At 37.7% G+C, this 19,852-nt stretch overlaps 1 protein-coding gene across 1 annotated transcript in view; it reads right to left on the bottom strand.

Annotated features, from left to right (window-relative positions):
- The window catches only part of S2P (membrane-bound transcription factor site-2 protease), a 90,424-nt gene extending 80,149 nt beyond the window's left edge, over positions 1-10,275 (bottom strand). The window contains exons 1-2 of the mRNA XM_067089921.1: positions 10,069-10,275; positions 4,815-4,963 (exon numbers count right to left, since the gene is read on the bottom strand). Of these exons, the coding sequence (XP_066946022.1) occupies positions 4,815-4,963; positions 10,069-10,143 (224 nt within the window). The 5' untranslated portion in view covers positions 10,144-10,275. The remainder of the gene's footprint in view (positions 1-4,814; positions 4,964-10,068) is intronic.
- Positions 10,276-19,852: the final 9,577 nt, after the last annotated feature.

Genomic DNA, 19,852 nt, shown 5'->3' with positions numbered 1-19,852 from the left:
TTGCAAAGTCATCCTCATATCTGATTGTTTTTGGAACAGAATATGTCCATTTATCCCACCACCTATCAATGTGGGATTCAGCTATGTAATTACTTGGCAAGTTACATACAAGAAAATGGTATTTTCATAATAAAGTTAAGTTTCATATACACTTACCAAGTAATCACTAGATCAGAGCCCTCCCTCCTCCCCTCTGATGGACATTAAGCACAAAAGTAGTGACGATCGCTGTTACGTTGTACCTACTGTTCCCCGATAGAGGGCAGGGTAGTTACCTACACTATAAACAAACGAATTGCTACCGCGAACTTCAAATTTTTAACTGCAGCACGAGTGGAACAGTATAGCTATGTAATTACTTGGTAAGTATATATGAAACAAATTTATTATGAAAATACCATGTATCCAATGCAAGAAGGGGACTCTTGGAATACCAAAACTGATTTAAGGGAGGAGTCGCTGCAATGCCACTCCCTGATCAATCCAAAAAATGACCTCAACTTTCTCCAGCTCCTCAAAAGGACTTTAGCAAGATTTACTGCACTGTATGTAAAGTCTAAGGGCACTCCTTCCTCTGGAAGAATTGCCCTAGCAAGGCCACTGCACCCACCATTGCACTGGCGGTTACCAATCATCAATCATCTGTAGCTCCTCCTCACAGTAGCTACCCTGTACACCAGGTCACAGCATTTGAAGACACTGGCACACAAATCTCCGATACCGGAAGACACAGTCTCTTAAGGGGCTAAAATTGAGAACCGTAAGCTCAAATCCATCAAGAGTATCAATCAAGTAAGACTGATTCTCCCAACAGTTCGTCTGAGAGTCACTAGGCCCCACAGAACTAGGGTCTGCACATCTGCAGTAGCCAAATACCTCCCTGGAGGATACGACTTCCTCCTCGGACAGGACTCTCTGTCCCAACTTAACGCAAGACAACCTTGGGGTTCTGCCCTCTCAGTCCACTTCAGGCATAAACAGTCCCCAAAGACCTACACCAGGACCACTGCCAGTGCCTCCTAAGTGCCCTGAGCAATGCCAGGCTCCGGCCGTCTCGGTTGTTGAACCCTTACCAAATTTAATTCCCGTGCCTGGCCCTGCCTTGGTTCCTGTGCCAGAGCACACTGTAGATCTCCCTTCAGATGCAAACCTTGCCTCAAATTCCCTGCCAGTGCCACTTGAGCTCCCTGAGCAGTGCCTCGCTCTGTCTGTCCCGAACATTGAGTCAATTCCAAATTTAATTCCTGTGCATGGTCCTGCCCTAGTGCCAGTGCCAGAGCACACCCTAGATCTCCCTTCAGGAGATCTCAGTCTGGATCACCTATCTCCTCCTGGCTTGGCCCCATTACCAGTGCCGGTAAGAGAGCCAACCCAAAGCTTACTAGGGTCCCTTCTGGACTCCCCTGACCACAGTGGAAGCTCACCCCTGGCATGGCCTCGCAACCCATGCCTGAGTTGGTCATTGCAATCTGTGAACCTTGCAGGCCCACAAAGACTTCTTCCTCTCTTTCCTTGTTGTCACAAGATGAGATTCTGATGGAAAATTCTTCCATATCCCAGCTGGTTGCAGAGCTCAAGGAACTGCAACAGCAGATCATGAGATTGTTGGCACTGCCCTTGCTTTGGTATTGCAGCAGCTGGAACAGGTGGCACTCCAAAGCTCCCTTGGACTTGGGTTTGCTGATTCCCCCTACAAAGTCAAACCATCAACCTAAAAGAGGCACTTCAAATCTTTGACTTTCCTTATTTTAAAACCCTCTAAATGGAAAATTAACAGTATATCACAAAGCCACTAGGCCCTGAAGACACTAGTGCCACACCTGGTGCATTGCCAGCACATTAGCAAGGTACCATGGCCCTCACCAAATGAGTAGTTACACGATGTATACAGACTTTTAGATTTGTATGAAATTGTACTTTATTTTAGTAAGTAGGGTCTCTACCCTACCAGGCAGAAATCCGTCCTAGCCCATATGCATGCAATATTGTATTTGTAATATCTTCCGTATCATTATTGTATCATTTGCCTAAGTGACTTAACTACAAGTTAAATCCATTTTGTAATAAAAGTACAAAAAGTAATACTAAACTTTGCAGGTGCTGCTCAAGTATTCATGCATGCCAATTCAGCTGTTGTTCATTATTAAAAGCAGACACCTTAGTAATTTTATTTTAACACATTTTACAAAGGCTTTGGGAGAGAGACCATAACGTAAAGCATTAGGCTCCCAAGAAGATATTCACACCTGAAAGAGGTGTAAAATGTCTTGGCCTTAGGGGGAGCTGCTAGAAGTATTAATAAATACTTCTCTCCTCACCATGTTTTCTGTTTTGAAAACACAGTCTATAAGGACATAATCCTTGCTTTTCCAGTTTGAACTTAACACAAACATCAATTATACTTCTACGAAACCATCATTCTAAACTCTTTTCCATGATCTTTTGAAGTGTTTTATTTCAGATACTGTAATGCCTCACTCTGGGAAAAGTACAATGATGTATACTGTATATACCATTCTTATATTGCTTTTGTATTATAAATTGCCAGAACATAAGAGACACAGACCAGATTGCATTTTTTCCCAAAACTTTGGAAACCTCCTTATCCAAAGATCCAATAAGACGTCCCACTGATAGAGTTTAGTTTGATGTAGCTCCACTAGCAGTAACTAAAGTAGTTTTGGTTCAGAGTTTTGTTCTTACTCTCATTGCTTTCAATAAGTTATTCATTGTCTAAATAAATCATCAGAATTAATACTTTTGCCTGATTATAAATGGGGCAATTTCATTTTGGTTATTTTTCTAATATATTGAGCGTTAAGTGTTTTCTCCAATTGTAAATATAACTTAAATACATCAAGTCCTCAAGCATGTTAAATTATTGCCTCATTGCTTGGCACCCCAGTTATTTTGTGTAATTAACAGATTTAAGTATTGATTGCATGTTTGACCCCAGTTAGTTCATTCTTGTGTCAGTTAACACCATACGTGCAAGAGCCAGTGTGAATGGCTCTGTTTTTACTCTTCTGATTAAATAAAATCAAGTAATTAATTAGGACTATTTCTCTACTGAGTCCCTTCTGATTTCTTTCTTAACATACAATTTTCTTGTTCTGTGAGTGTTGATCCTACAGAATCAGCAATGCCATAAAAATAGATCAATTATATTCATAGTAATATATATACCCACACACACACACACATAGTTTTGATTAAAATACTATATCCAATTTTAATTATGGTCGATATATTATATATCTACGCTGCTGATGCTAAAACCCATGAATACTTAGAACCCTTATAAAAACACTTAGAACATTGTTTTGAGCTTATACAGGTATTAACTTATGATGGGGTTAGGTTCCAAAAAACCCGTAAAAAACGTTTAGCGCCTAGCCTACACTAGGTATTGGTACCTTGTACAGTATACGATCTACCCCTACATTATCCATACAGCTAATTCTGGAGGTTCATGCAGAGTGACTAATGATAATTCAATACAAAGAGAAATTGAATAACAATCAAGTCCTTAGCCTCTACTTAACTTCATATGCATATATGGTAGCCTACCTTATACTGTGCTCTATATTCACACATGTATACAAACATCAACATAACAAATATGCATCTTTTCCATGGATCTTTTAGTGTTATGCCTTAATTCACTACCAGGTAAATATTCTTATATTGCTTTTGTATTATAAATTGTGAACATAACGATCAATTTTTGGGTTTGGAAACCGATTATGATTTAGCTGTAAACAAGTTCAGTTTTTCTTGCTTTTAGTTAGTGTAAACAAATCTGTAGATACTTTATTTATATTTATGCAAGGTTATTTTTGTTATACTAAGTGTTTTTAATCAAATATAACTTTTACGTTAACTAGAAATTACCTTGGCTATTTTTTTAGTTAATACATGATGTTGCCCGTTTGGGGGCGTTTGTTTTGTGTAAAAAAATCAAGATTTCGTTCACTATTTTCACTTTATTTCATCATAATACGAGCTTTGCGTATTTATCGTTTATCGGCATAAAAATAGCATTTGTGTGTTCTTTCATGCCCAGTAGTTTTGATTAAAATACTCTCCAATTTTAATTATGGTCATCCATACTGTGCCAATAATTTACAGTTATTAGCAGCTTGAACATTGTTTCCTCAGCTTCAGCTACAACTTGCATCTTAAATTTAATATTTCCTTGTCGAAATACCCAAATAAGTTTTATTCTAAATATTTGCACTCGGTAACTGTGTATTAATTGGCTGAAATACCAGGTAAACGGCATTATCCGATACGGTGATGCAAAACAAGAGTTTCTAATTATCATACACATTTATGCAAGAGTATAACGTTATCATAATCATTCTCTTTTACTTTTTAACTAGAGGATGGGATAAAGAGATGGAGGAAAAGAAGTTGGTTAATGTAGTTTGGTTTTATTACAAAAAGTGCAATTTTAAAATGTTTTATAAATATTGTCGACATAAAAATGACCTCATTGAAAATATCATAATTAGTGAATTATTTCTCAGTGAAAATTTTAATAGTTTTATTACAAAAAGTGCATTTAGTCATAAAAATGAGATGAAAATACAGTACAATATGTATATATGTTCCAGAGAAATATGCAAATAGGTGAGTCTGCGAATTGTGAAACCGCGAATACGGGAGTTTACTGTATGTATATATATATACTGTAATAGATATACTTATGATTAGCCCTTGGCTGTCTGATTACAGCGCTAGGAATAAGTACAAATTAAAACAGTGTTAGTCAATCATATGAACAAAATATAATAAAAAAAAACACTTACGTGAACCAAACCCTGAAGAACCTGGGCTTCCAGAGTGCCCATTTTGTTACACTTCTGTTAAAGGCTGTGGTAAACCAAAGTAACTGGAGAGGTTTTACGGTCAATCCAATATTTTCAAGGAAGTACAAATATGGAACATTGATGCATGACTGAAAGAAGAATAATGGATGTCAGTCTTACACAAAAATCAAAATGAAAACTAAGCTTTTCAAGTAAATAAATGTAATATAGTTCAGATAAGTAATCTGTATTTTTCCTAATACTATACTGTATACAAACCAAACCCTTTTATATAGAGTATCCTCAGGGTGAGCTGGAGTAGTCATTGCACTTGGTAAAAAGGTCGTTTATTGGTGGAGAATGTACCTCACGCACTTTCTGTCACTATAAGTCAATTTCATTCCATCTTTCCTCCCACGGGTGAAGAAGTGGCACATGCAGATGGGTGGCACGTGAGTGGCTGACAATCAACGTTTCTGGTATCGTTGGCTTATTACGATAAATATTAAACTATTTCTTCAGTAACATATTTGAATGTTTATACTGTATATACAAAGAACCCTTGTCCCTTCTTATATAAATCATATACTGTACACTGATTTGCAACAATAACATACCAATACAAACACATGAAAGGTGAAGTTGTACCAAACATTCTACTCAGATCATACACAAATGAACAATGAGCTTTCAATGATTCTTCTGTCTCATTAGCATAGCTCACACTACACTTGGATCTATGCTTATAAACTGTTCAAACCACATGCTTTTGTCATTTTAGCATTGTTCTATGTATAGTTTTATTACATACATATAAAAATAACTTTGTAATGATACCAAAGTCATATCTACTTCTGTAAGCTGAAAAATAATCTTTAATATTGTATACTGCTATTGTTAGACCAGGAAGCCTTGAACCAATAAAGCTAGGCCTATGCTACTGATTTGCTGGATATATATTTTATTTTACTGGCCTCTTTTAAGCACACTTTCATTTCATTTGTCAAAATTACCTTTTACTGCAATCTTTACTTGTTCATTTATCTGGGTATTATTCCAATGCCAAACAATAAAAAAATATGCATGTCTAGGCTAGCCTTTTAAGCTGGATGTACAGTATGTTATCAACACACTAAGGATGATGAGAACTCAATGGGGTTTCAAACTTTTCTTCAACAAGTTATTTGGCTAAATAGTCCCAAAGTGCCCAATCACTGAGCTATTATGATGATTTGTGTACTCAAGCAAAAATTATATAAATATGCAGAAAACCACAACACCATTGTCATCATGCCATGTATTAACTGAAAAATTTCCTGTCTTCCATCCAGAACTGCAGGGGCTGTTCCATTCACCTCTCCCAGGCTCCAGGCAGCCTATTAACGTACTTGCGTAATTTACTGGCAATTAATTATTAAACTACCCTTTATTCACACTCACATAGCCAGATGTCTTTTTATTTATCTAAAATGAGAAAAAAAAGAAGTTATTTAAAGCCCATCGTTCATTTGTGTTTGACCTGTATATACAGGCAGTCCCTGGGTTACGACGGGTCTAGCTTACGACGTTCCGAGGTTACAACACTTACAATGCCGGTCCGATGCAAGAAATATGGCTAAAAAATGGCAGAATATAAAAATTTAGAGTTTTTTTGAAAAAAAAAACTCAATAAAAATGTAGTTTGCATTGTTTTCTATACACTCAAAGCATTAAAAGTAAGGTTTTCTTAGGATTTTTTATGATATTCGACAATTTTTTGGCCTACGACGATTTTCAGCTTATGATGCAGCATAGGAACGGAACCCCTGTCGTAAACTGGGGACTGCCTGTGCTCTGTTGTTATGAGCTCATAATTCGTGTGCTTGTATTGTTATACTATTGATATAAACCAGCATGTTTATGGTCTAAATATTGTGTGTGTGTGTTCTTTGTGTATACAGTATAAGCATTTAGATGTACAGGCAGTCCCCAGTTATCGACGGGGGTTCTGTCCTGAGGGTGTGAAGATAACCGAAAATCGTTGCTAACCGAAAATCGTCGATTTTCGACACTTTTTCGGCGAGTTGTGGGGCTTATCAGCGCTGAAAAGTGCCGATTTTCAGTTATCGGTGCCTCTGTTAGGTATGTATCAGCGCCAATACCCAATTATCAGCGCCAATAAGTGGAAATTGCCGATTTTCGTGGCTAGACAAGAGCCATAAAACTGGATCACCATTAACCGTGGACTGCCTGTATTACTGAAGAAATATTTTGCATTCACATCACAATAAGGGTACAATATTGACTTCATCCAGTTGTGTGCTAGCTGTGTTTATTGTCACATCTACCTAAAGCCTACGTTGGGGAGTAGACAGATGGAATGAAATAGACTAAACTTTTCCTTTGGACACAGGGGAAAAAGAGGGGTGGTTGATGTGGGATTATGATTAAATGCTCTGGCTTGTATAGCTATGAAAAATACAAATTACTTTCTAAAATTTTTTACTTATTCTTATGAAAATACAAACCACTGCCTTTTATTTAATAGACTTACTAATTAGGTAGGAGGTCATTTCTTACAACTGACTGGATTTGAATCTTACTAAGAACTGTCATGCTACCTGTCACTCAGTTTGACATATGTGCTGGCAGAGCAGTAGTTCCTGGGTGTGAGTCCCTGATCCAGGGAGAGACACCCAAGTTAGGAAAGACTAATACTTACCAAGTAATGAGTTTAGAATACTCTACCTCATCTCTTCCCCTGGCTTTGTCAAAAATGAGGGTGGAGGGAGAAACATCTTAGGATCTAAACCAAGACTAGTTGCTTGGTCTGGGTCTAGCAGGTACTTCAGCCTAGATACTACTTCAGAAAGAGGAAGAACGGAAGAAGTTGGGTTTTGTCACACTAAGCTGAAGCATTCGGGTGAAACACCTTCCTCTCCTGATGGAACCGAGTACCCACTTAACAAAAACTGCTGAGTGGCTACCATAGGCTCCTAAGAACGTGGGTGATGCCCCTCAAGTAGAATGAGGTAATGGTTGTCTGTCTATGCCAACGCCAACCATCATTACCTGTTGTAATGAGAATTTTTTCCTAAAGGTTATAATCAGTTAAATGCCCTTCACTTTATTGGCTTTTGCACATGTAAGGATAAGGACATCCTCCACAGAGGAGTCATAAGCTTGTTTGATTATCTCACTGAGATAGAAGGAAAGCGTGTTTCTAAAAACCTTCCTGTAATTACCTGTACTAACGAAAAGGTGCTGAACCTCTGGATGCAGAGAGCAAGTAATATTTTATGGCTCACACTGTTCATAAGAGCATCTTGTCTCTAAGTCACCATCAATGAAATCAGGGAGGGGAGGAACTGAGAAACTCCAATTTCTTGTCAAATGCTCAAGATTCTGAATTTTCGGCACAAATTCAGGAATGAAGGAGAAAAAAAGGATTCCCATCCTTCCTAGTGTTGGACTAGACGAAACAGACACACTAAATTCCTTCAGGGAGATATAGAGGATCTTGGAAAAATTTATTGGGCTGATGGAGAAACCCAATGATGCAACTGAACTGCAATTGTTTTACCAAGGCCTTGGAGAGGGTGAAGAAGCTTGAGAAATGCAATGGCTGGTGATTGCAAAGCAGAAATGCATTATACACACCATTCTCTATATTCTTCAGCCAAGGAATTATATTAACAGTTGATATCTTCATGCAGTTGTCTCCTTTACATTTACCTATTACTGAATAATAATAATAATAATAATAATAATAATAATAATAATAATTTCTAATATTAATAGGATTGTATGGAAAGGTTCCATGAATACTGAGAGATACTGTATGGAAAGTTCAAGAAGGATTGGCTAAGGAAATCTATTATAAAAGGAACTATATTAACCTAACGTACCCTAACCTAACCTAACCTAGTAGGCTGTGTTACTTTGCTGGGGGGGGGCTATGCCCCCAGATCCCCAGTGAAGGAAACTCCACTTTCAACCAAGAGTTCCCCTATAACAATGTGCATATGCAACAGCAAAAATGTAATTAGTTCTGAGGTTAATTACAGGTTAATTACAGTTGAGTGACAAAAAATAATGGTAAATTCTTGATAAGCAACCAAAATACTATAGCAAAAGTCAATTTCCAAGGTAATTACTGACGTGGAGCTAAAACTTAGTTCTACCTAATAATAATAATAATAATAATAATAATAAGGTAATACAGGCAGTAAACGGGTTATGAAGGGTCTGGCTTATGATGTTCCGAAGTTACGACGCTTTTCAAATATATTCATCAGAAATTATTTCCCGGTTTACAATGCATGTTCCAGGGTTATGACGCTTACGATGCCAATCCGAAGGAAGAAATATGGCTCCAAAACGGCAGAATACTCAAAATTTGGAGTTTTTTTATGAAAAACTCGATAAAAATGCAGTTTATATAATTTTCAATGCACTCAAAGTAAGGTTTTCTTTGGATTTTTGACGATTTTTCGATTTTCCGCTTACGACGATTTTTGGCTTATGACGCAGGGTAGGAATGGAACCCCCATCGTAAACCGGGGACTGTCTGTACTCAATTGGGTAAATGTAGAGGAGACAACCTCATGAATACATTGTTTTTTCATATATCAGCTATACAATGTAGAAAATGGTATATAATGCAATATACATATGAGATTAGAGAAGTTTACTGAGATAAAGAGAAATTCACCATATATTGCCCATACTGTTACTTTATTCGCCAATAGGCTGGTACTAGGCCTAATCACGGTGTCCTGTGGAAATTCTGCCATGTTTAGTACCAGCCACTCGGGGACTGACCTAAGAACAAACACAAAGGACGGCAGATTTCTTATTGTCTCAGTCATTTTCTCAGATTACCTCGCTTGTACTGTACTGTTTACAAAATGAAAATATTTACAGCATTAATAAAGGATATCTCTTTGCGCCCCACTCCATTACATTTACCCTAAATTGGATTTGCCATAATGAAAATAAGCCTAGCCTACGGGCTTGACCCAACGTCCTACATACTACCACGGTAGTTAGTAGGCTTGACGTAGCCTACACAGCCTATCCTAAAACAAAATATGGTTTATAGAATTTTCCACGAATTAAAGTAGGCCAGCACTACCTCCATATTAATTAGGTAACCCACCAGGGATTGCAGGGGAGTTCGTCCTGCATTACCCTAAACTACCACGACTGCTAGGCTGAAAAGGAATGACAGGTTAGGCTTAGACCTCGTTTCCGGTATTTACAACAAACTCACCTTTAGAAACTGATCGGTAAAATATATAGCAGCATGAATGAGGGCAGAAGTGGCTAAAAAAGTTGTCAAAGCCATCTATGGACACAGCGCACTACAACCTGATACCATGGCATACCCTAGACAACCTCAGTCTGCGCACCGACTCGGCAAATGTAAACAAAAACACTGCAATGTGTTCGAACGCCTGCACGCATGGTTCAGATTAGGCTCATGTTTGTCTTCTGAATCATTCTTTCAATTGAATAAAGATTGCGAACGTCATGACGTTTGCAAAATTGTATCGATTATAATTCCACCCCTTTAACCCGGCAGGATATGCATTTTCAAAGTCAACACCAAACAACTATTACTCGTCCAGAATTTTTTATAATATCTTTTATCTAACTGTTGATTTCTGTCGTTAGATTAAATCTGTTTCTTTGTTTGAGCTGACTTTTCTTCAGATCTTTATTGACTGATTATCACTAGCACTTCAATTGTTATTTTTTTTATTCCACCACAATGGCAGTTTCCTGAACCTAAGGAGTGGAAATTGAATTGAACTGAATGTAGAATTTGGGCCAAAGGCCAAGTACTGGGACCTATGAGGTCATTCAGGGCTAAAAGGGAAATTGAGATTAAAGGAGGCTTGAAAGGTGTAACGGGAGGAAAACCTCACAGTTGCACTATGAACCAACTGTTAGGAGAGAGTGGAAAGTGAGATGGAAGAAGAGAATATGAAAGGAGGTACAGCAAAATGAACGAAAGGGCCCGAAGGCAAGCTGCAAAGAGCCTTACATAACGCCTACAGTGCACCACTGACGGCACTAAATCTCCTATGGGGTTAAGGTGTAAAAAAAAAGACATCTTTATAAAAATAACATCTTTATAAAAATAACTAACTATATTGACCCCTATACATCTACGGAGCATAGCCCATACTCCGAATAAAACTAAAATATTAATCTGAATGTCCTTTTGCACCTTCTAATGAAGGGTGACCTAACCTAACCTTCTGGCATTTATGTCAAAGAAACGAGCAGGTGCTATTGATTACAGATCCAGGCAGCTTATCGAACTGGTGACTTTACAGTGCCACGTACTAGATTTCACAACCAGAAAAACAATAATTGCATAATTCACCATCCAAACACTAGCAAATCTGGAGAAGCAAGATGGAAAAACTCTTTTATTAAACATCCCAGTTCATTGTTTTGTACAAAGTCACCAGTATTGTGGGATGCACCTAAGGATCGGTTTACCTGTCAGTTCACCCACGACCGTTCAACGGATGACCGTCCACACATAAAGAGTAGGACTGTCAGCGGGACCGTCAACTCGAGTCTCGAGGTCATCGCCTTCAGTGCTCGCCTAGCCTTCGTCTTAAGTATACCTTAGTTTAACCAGACTACTGAGCTGATTAATAGCTCTCCTAGGGTTGGCCCGAAGGATTAGGTTTATTTTACGTGGCTAAGAACCAATTGGTTGCCTAGCAACGGGACCTACAGCTTGTTGTGGAATCAGAACCACATTATAGCGAGAAATGAATTTCTATCACCAGAAATAAATTCCTCTAATTCTTCATTGGCTGGTCGGAGATTCGAACGCGGGCCAGCAGAGTGCTAGCTGAGAACGATAACAACCAGTCCAATGAGGAACTAGCCTTCGTCTCGGCAACACTACACGGCAGCGATGGAAACTCCGCTGCCTGATAAGGAGGTGGAACTACAAAGACTAGCTACTGCGTCAATTCACTTAAAAATAGGAAAGAAGCAAAAAGGCGTAACAGAGTATGGTCTAAATATTGCCTATTAAAGAGAGATGTCTATTCTCATACAATATTAATGAATAAGGTTAAATTAGACCTTGGGGTTTGTCCAGTTATTTATGAAATGGACCGTGAAGCCTTCTTGCACTAATAATACCTTTCATAAAAAGGCAGGACACTGGCATAGGCCTATACCAAATTGTCTGCATAACATGGAAATATATATATTTTATCATATGATTTGGATTCACAACCGTCTACAAATAGCGCCGTAGAGTCTAACAATAAAAAGAATTAGGCCTATACAATGTTTATTCATATTCTGGTCCGAGCGGCTGCTATCCCTCGCCGACAAAATCCAGCGGAGAAGTCACAAAATCGTTCCTTACACGTCCACACGGGCGATCACCTGTCAGTCGGTTGGATGAACTTTAGGTAATTCCATCAGTTCATCCGTTCTGGCGAGTGGACTGACTACTCCCACAAACTGCTGTCCAAACGTAAGTTTTAACGTCAGTTTCGATGAACTGATAAATGGACTGACAGGTAAACCTGATCGTGAATGCTCAGCCTAAGGCAGTCTCTTTTGAGAGTTTTGCGTTCTACAATTGAGTCTTTTGCGGCAACGTCTTTCTTTTTTAATAAATAAGCCAAAATAACTACAATGCAAGCATTATTCATCATTTCACTTGGAGACCAACCACGAGGTGTCCACACAGGTTATATTTTGATAATTTGTTTCCATCAGTTCCTTGTAAGAGTAGATGTCTTTTAATATCTCTTCAGTTCCGCAAAGGAACTAATTAGTACAGGAATATACAAAGGGTTCAAGTAAAATCATTGGTTAAATGGAGAACCTTAATTGCAACTGAAAGACGGAAAAAGACGTAAAAAGGGTAACTGACGCAGTTAAAAACTGGAACACCATAAAATAATAAGGAACCATTACAATCACTTGAAAGGAGCCCGGGAACTGGACATCATTATCAGAAAATCCGAGAAGCGGCAACAGATACGAATAAATTGTCTCGACTTCTTTATGATTTCACTGATCATGAACTAACTCATAATTTTCTTGATTTTTTTTAAAAACAAAATTGAAACTATAACCGTAACTTGTCGAAAGGCGGAATCAGATCAATACTGAACCTGATAGGGAGTAAAACTATCGAGCTTTAATATTGAAAGTAATGATATAACTGTAATTACTAAAAAGGCAAAATTTGTTTGGGTAGAAAATTGGTCACGCTTCACTAATACAATGATGAGTTGTTGATATCTGTATTTCCGAGTGCAAGTTTCCTATATCAGAAAAAGTTGCTCTCATGAAACTGTTTTGAAAGATGCACCCGACTGTCAGAACTTGAGCTCATACAGATCTGTTCCGAATATATCATTCATGTCCAAAACACCAGAATCTATGATTCTTAAACAATATATGTTATGATTCGTCAAGCTATGAAGACTGGTTGTCCAAATTTATCTGGGCCAAATTGCACTTGGTTTTAATCTTCAGATTTGTACAATAAGCTCCCACTTGATATAAGGAGAACTGAAAACATGGTCCTTAAAAATAATTAAGACTTTCCTGTTTTCTGGATGCATTATAGTGTAAATTTGACAATTAATTTGGAATAAGCTGTCTGATTCCTCGAATGTCGTTTGTAACGAACGTATATGTCGAATGCATTATTTTGTAAGAGACCCATCCATCGCACCAATGGCGGTCTCTTTCGAGCACACGCGTGTGTGCGTTTGTGCGTCACATCTTCGGAGGGACCCAGACAAAGAGAGAACAAGAACACCCCGTTTTCTCTCAAGGAACGCAACTTCTACCATACAATATTTCCGTCTGTTTCTCCCTAACCATTGTTGTTTTGATATACAGTATGTACAATCACCACTACTTGCATTGCCATGCAAGCATTCTAATCATGTAGGTTACTCTGTTTGTGAAGGCGCCCAACGTCTCGCCATTTCACATATATTATGCTACTGCAATGTATTCATTAATCTGTCTCGAATCTCATGCAATTGGCCATATGTAGAATTTCCTGGCGTTTCCATTGATATATGTTTTATCACTGTACGTTTATTATGTCTCTCACAATCGCCATCTGTTTGTCTGCCGACAAACGCAGATGTCCGAAACATTACCTCTGTTTTGCTCTGTCTGTGTGTAGACACTACTTTGCGGCTCGCACAGGCCAATAACCTCCTCGAAGATTCTGTACATCCAATTACGAGCTGCTCTAGGAGCAAGAGCCCGTGCTGGCACAAGGCCAGCTAAATCTGAAACAACACTGTAAATTCAAGTCAGTAAGGAACCACCAATAAACCAGTCAACATCCAGCCAGTATGTCACTCAATCCTGTCCTTACATATTTGCAACTCCCACAAAGAGCCCTCCGTGGAGTGGACCAGCTAATAAGAAGCCTACCGGACTTTCCTTATAACGCCCCTTGTTCGAATGAAGTTATTTCCTTTAAAAATTACTTTCCTCTTCTTCATGGTTACCTTTTGCTCACTCAATAGCTCTAAACAGTGGATAATTTACCTGGAAAGTTCATCCCCCATTAGTTATATTTAATCCTGACAGCAGTTCACGTATTTCTTATTCCCAAACCTTTATTTTGAATGTTACCTTTCCAGTTCTTAGTTCCTTCATCTTATATCTTCAGCCTTTGAAAACTTTGATAAAATATGTGTTCCGGTTTATTTTACTCTTCTTTCCAGCAAAATTCACAGCGCGTCATCGATATTTCTTTTATTTATAGTTGCTTCTAGGCATATATAGCCCAGTCTCAATCTTTAATAGTCTCTCTTGTACTCAATCCATATGTATAATTATCTCTGGTTAGATTCTAACCGATCAAGGAGCCTCAATTCCATTTCACATTTGCAAAAATTTCTAATCTTTTCTTTTTCTCTGATAATCCTATCTCTTCTTACATTTCTAAGATTTTGTTGTGTATCTTGTTTTATCTCAAAATTAATCTTATAGGTTCTACGCATATCCACCACATTTTCTCTCCAGCAGTCTTAATAGTTTCCTCATTTTGTCTGTTACTATGTCCTTCAGTAGCCTTTTTCTAACTGATGTCACGATGTTGTGGCACATTATTATTTCATTTGTTTATATTCTGTCCTATTTTCTACAAGCCCTGGACCTGTTTTACTGATTAGTATTCGATTCATGATTTTGTACCGTGTCCCTTCCAGTTCCTGCATTTCGCTTGCATTTATCTTTTCATTCTAATATACTTTAACTCTCATTTCTAGGGTAACATCTCCCATTTTTACTAAGCATCTATACTGCTTTATTTCATGTCATGAATTCCGTTTTTCTTTCCTTCGTACGTACACTAAGCTCCGGGTGACCGTTCTCTATATACTCTTTGTATTGAACCATTAATTTTCTGACTTTACCTTTCATTTGGACGTCTTCTTCTTTCTGATGGCCTGACTTCTCTGGGGCTTTGTATTGATGGCAAACTTTTTCAAAATCACTGTGCTCCGGTCGTTGACTTAGGCTACTTCAACCTCCTTTTCTTCTGCTAGGGCACATGATGGACTCCATGTAGATCAGTGTTGTATTTCGTCGTCCTTTGTTTGTGTGAGGCTTCTTTGGTTTATCGTTTCACTCTGTCAGTATGTATTAAGAGCAATTGTCGTTCAAATGCTGTGCCTTGCGAGAATTTTCCTTGTATTTCAGTCTCTCCTGTTTTCCCTACCTGAGTAGACTACTACTCTTCTTCTTCCAATTATTTGATAAATTAATGATGCCTCTTTCAGCCAAACTTATTTTTCCCAGCCCTTCGGTAGTCAACGAGGCTGAGTTTTTCAACCACTTGAGGGCATCTCCATATCATCACACCTAGGTACTACGAATTAGAATTGTAATTGCCAATAGCGATGAGAGTAAATTGAACGAGCTGTTGTGGATATTCCTTTAATACCGTCACACTGATATTTACTCACCTTTTCATTAATTTCTTGCATAATTATTCCCAACCTTAATTTCGCTAAGAATTTCCCTCCTGAATTTCTTATGAAAATTTTTCTTCCTTATCCAAAACTTAATTGAGTTGTCTTTGATTTTTTGCCTATAGAACCCTAATTTTCTACTCTTCAGGAGTCACCTCTTGCTCCTGTTAATATTTTATTTATATTCTTATACATTCTTTCGTATCTTTCTCCATTTTTTTTATTTTATTCCTTATTGACTCGCTATCTCTTGTATTCCTGTTCTTCAGGTTCGTAATTAATACTTGACCTCTCTAGAACTTTTTGTGTGACTTCACTATTTGTTCGTTGTGATACTGTTCTGCTGTTTTCTAAGTTTCCCTGTACTGTGCTTGCGTTTTCTCCATCTTACCACTCCAAAAGTACTGCGAATCAGGCGGGAAATCAGTGCATATGCTAGGAGAACTTCCCACTCGTCCTTTGCAATACTGCTTCCCAAGTTGTATCTTTGGATATTCTAATTGAAAACTAATTATATGGCTCAACATTTTTACAAATTTATTAATTTTTTTTTTAAGATAGTGTTGTATTCTTATGTGATTATAGCACTAAGAAAGTTTACGATGCAGAAGGAACAAGGGCCCCCCTTTTTTTTTTAATTACTGTTAAGTAACAGCAACTCTCCCCGCCCCCCATACACAATATACAGCCTTGAAGTCAAGGCAAAAACCATTAGACAGTGAACTCGAAAAGGCTCATGTGTCAAACGCCGTTCTCCATACTCTTGATATTGTCAAAGGACCCGGACAGTGAGATCAGGACAAAAAGAAAACGAAAGTCATTGTTTTGTTTAATAATTTATTACAGAGAGTACAGACGATGCAGATGGGGATGTGATATGCGCTACCAGCAGTTTTTGAAATGTCTATATCCTAATCAATGTCTTCATAATAAGTAAGCACTGTTGCTATAAATATTAAAACATACTTGACCACTGGTAAGTTGAAACGAAAATACGTGTGTGCTTAGAAGGATAGTGCTACACCACATGCTGTACAAAATCTTTTCATTGCTTAGAAAGGGAAGGGTGATAATCGTATTTAATCTGGGGGTAGTCTCGATCTAAGTAAACAGGAGAGCACCATATTTTATAGTGTTTGGGAGCAAAGACAGCTTAATACAAATTTTGGTTTGAACGATTCTGTCAGATCAGCGTAAATGAAGGGAGTTTGTAGGGCGGTTCTCTACCAATCCTCTTTCATCTTATTGTACTTGTGATATTTATACTTCGAATTCTAGTAGTTATTGACCATTACTGATTTAAATCTATAAGCTATCAAGATTACACACACATATATACTGTATATATTCCCATATCTAGTATATGAAATGAAAGAGGATGTTTTACTCTCGTATTCAATGTAGTATCAAAAGAAACAAAACGGGACAATTTTTCTTTTCATAAGGGTAACTCAAGAAGGCAGACCACTGAACAAACAAAATGGTATCAAAACGGAGAAAGCAACGAGAGAGACACACCCACAGAAAGGACTCATCTAAATAATAAATCATTTTATCATCACTTCGTTGTTACTTAACTGCAGACGAAGAAGAACGAGGCAAGAAGAAAGATAGTTTCTGGCCTGACGTAAAACGAATCGAGTAACATCTTGGCCAAAATCGAAATCAGTAATTAACAAAATATACACATACAATGTATATATCTATTAGTGTCAACGACCTTAAACTCTCATGGAATGACGTCGGTCATCTGAAAACCGACGAAACTGCATTTTCTCCTTTTAGCTTTTATTCAATGATTTGGGACCAGGGAACCTCAAACTAAAACGAGAATCGACCCCGACAAAAACCACCGAAATACACAGCGACGGGCTCGGCTGAGGAGGCTCTCCGGATTGGTACAAAACTCGGCTTATTTAGAGAAAATACACGGATGCATTGTCTTGAAATGGATTCCTTGAAAAAAAAATAGCATACTGTTACGCTCAATTCCCTACCTATGTGAACACTATCATCGATAAATAGAATGGTAGGCAGTCCTATGAGTATGGAACTCAGTTTTATTTCTTCACTGGTATCTAATGACAGTCACATACATGTATCGTGAGATGATTGACATGATTGAATTTAGCTTAGTTATTCGTCGAAAATTTCGAGAGCGCCGAGAGCCACGTAGTTCGATGGTTCGTTTATCTAATCTCATAAAGTCGATGAACGTATTGTAACTAAGAGCAAAATCGTTCTTAAACTACATCTGAGCACGATGGATATTTGGTTATTTATACCTATGTACAAATGGTGTGTTGATTTTAAATAGATTATGCTTACTTTTCTTATACATTTTATTCTTCTGGTAAACAGTAATAAATATCTTATCTACATTGTCTATAGTTTCCACATATTAGACTTTTCATTATTAACACAATAGACATCTATAAATAGCTTTGCTATCTAATGAAGCAAAATAAGTTAGCTATAAATACTCATTTAAAATTTGTCGCAACGAACATAAATACTCATTGTCCGAACTGTCGACATTCACAGATGAAAATTCAGTTCAAATAATCTCTAAGTTATTAGCATCGTCTGGCATAAGGTTACAAGCTTATCATGCTGTGTACATCATTTGCCTTGGTACTAACTTGAGCAATGTGTAAAATAAAATCATACGTGCGTGAACAGGCATTGCCTTTACTTACGATTAAGCAGAGTCACTGATTAGCGTCATTTCAAAGTTTTATGCATCAAACTGCACCGACATGAGTCATCCCAAATAGACCATAGAAAACTGCCTCACAATAGAAAACGATAGTTGCCTTGGGGAATGGAGGGGAACTTGCTAAATCTTTATTTACTTCTAGAGGTATTTACGTTTCCTTTAGGGGAGATAGAGTGATCAGCGATACTAGAAGACATCAAATATCTCACTAAAGGAACAAGACCTTCTGTTTGACTGAGATGATTTAAAAAAGATCGGTTCATTCGGCCATCATGGAGTGCCATGTCACAACTCGTCTATAAAAATTATTACTCTGATGATGATGGAGTTCTGGGATGATGATGTGATTGAGTTGTTGGAGTTCTGAATGGAATGGACCTAGACTCTTGGAAAGATGGCGAGTAAGGCAGAAAACGTAAGCACTAACCTTTGTAAGAAATCTGCAATCATACTACAGTGTTACCAACGAAAGGACCTTGGATATTTATATTGGGGTCGCCATCGCCTTGCCGAGAGATCACTATAACTCACTCTGGACTTTGGTATGATAAGAGCTAAATTATTTTAGGAAGATGTCGTAGATTATGAGAAACGTTACAATGAAAGGAAGTTTATTGCTGGATGGTAAGGTAGAGTGAGGGAAAGATTTATAAAGAAAACTGAATAACCGATTGAACAATATGGACTGCATTTTGATGAAAGCTGATTGAAATCCGATTGTCAAATACAGCGGCGACGTAGACAGAAGGGCTGGTATTAGTTCTCCCAGTGATTCGTATTTCTCTGCTATTCTTCTCCATCATCCCAACTTTATTCTGTTTTCACTCTTTTCTATGACTATATTTTGTTGTGGCAGAAATTGCTGGCGTTGAGTAAGGGCTGTATAGAAATATATTGACTCTAAGAATAGATCTTTATACAGGCTTTCTACCATCTCCCAATAAAGGCTAGTGAGTAGAAGGTTGCACAACGGAACGTGAGAACAGCCTAAACAATATAAGGAAAAAATGTGTTCACTTTCGTTCAGCAGAACTCATCTCGTACTATTGTCGCGATGTCGCAAAAGACAGTCTAATCATGACCTCTCTCGTGACTGAACGGGCTTCCCAACCAATAGGACTGACGAAACAGTACTCGGAAAATGCGTGATGTGACTTCTTATAAATATATCTTTGTTTATTTGAGGAAATTGCATTTTTTCTCAAAATATTGACGACTTTGTTTGCTGATAAGCTTGGTTGAATATACACTGCACCCCATACATCCTTACACATATCATCACATATGTATAATATTATATGTGATTGTGTATATATTCTGTCCATCGCTTT

The sequence above is a fragment of the Macrobrachium rosenbergii genome, chromosome 4 (genome assembly GCF_040412425.1).
Source record: "Macrobrachium rosenbergii isolate ZJJX-2024 chromosome 4, ASM4041242v1, whole genome shotgun sequence".
NCBI classification, from domain to species: domain Eukaryota; kingdom Metazoa; phylum Arthropoda; class Malacostraca; order Decapoda; family Palaemonidae; genus Macrobrachium; species Macrobrachium rosenbergii.
Note: the sequence above shows the minus strand (reverse complement) of the source record. Positions and strands in the feature narration are given on the sequence as shown.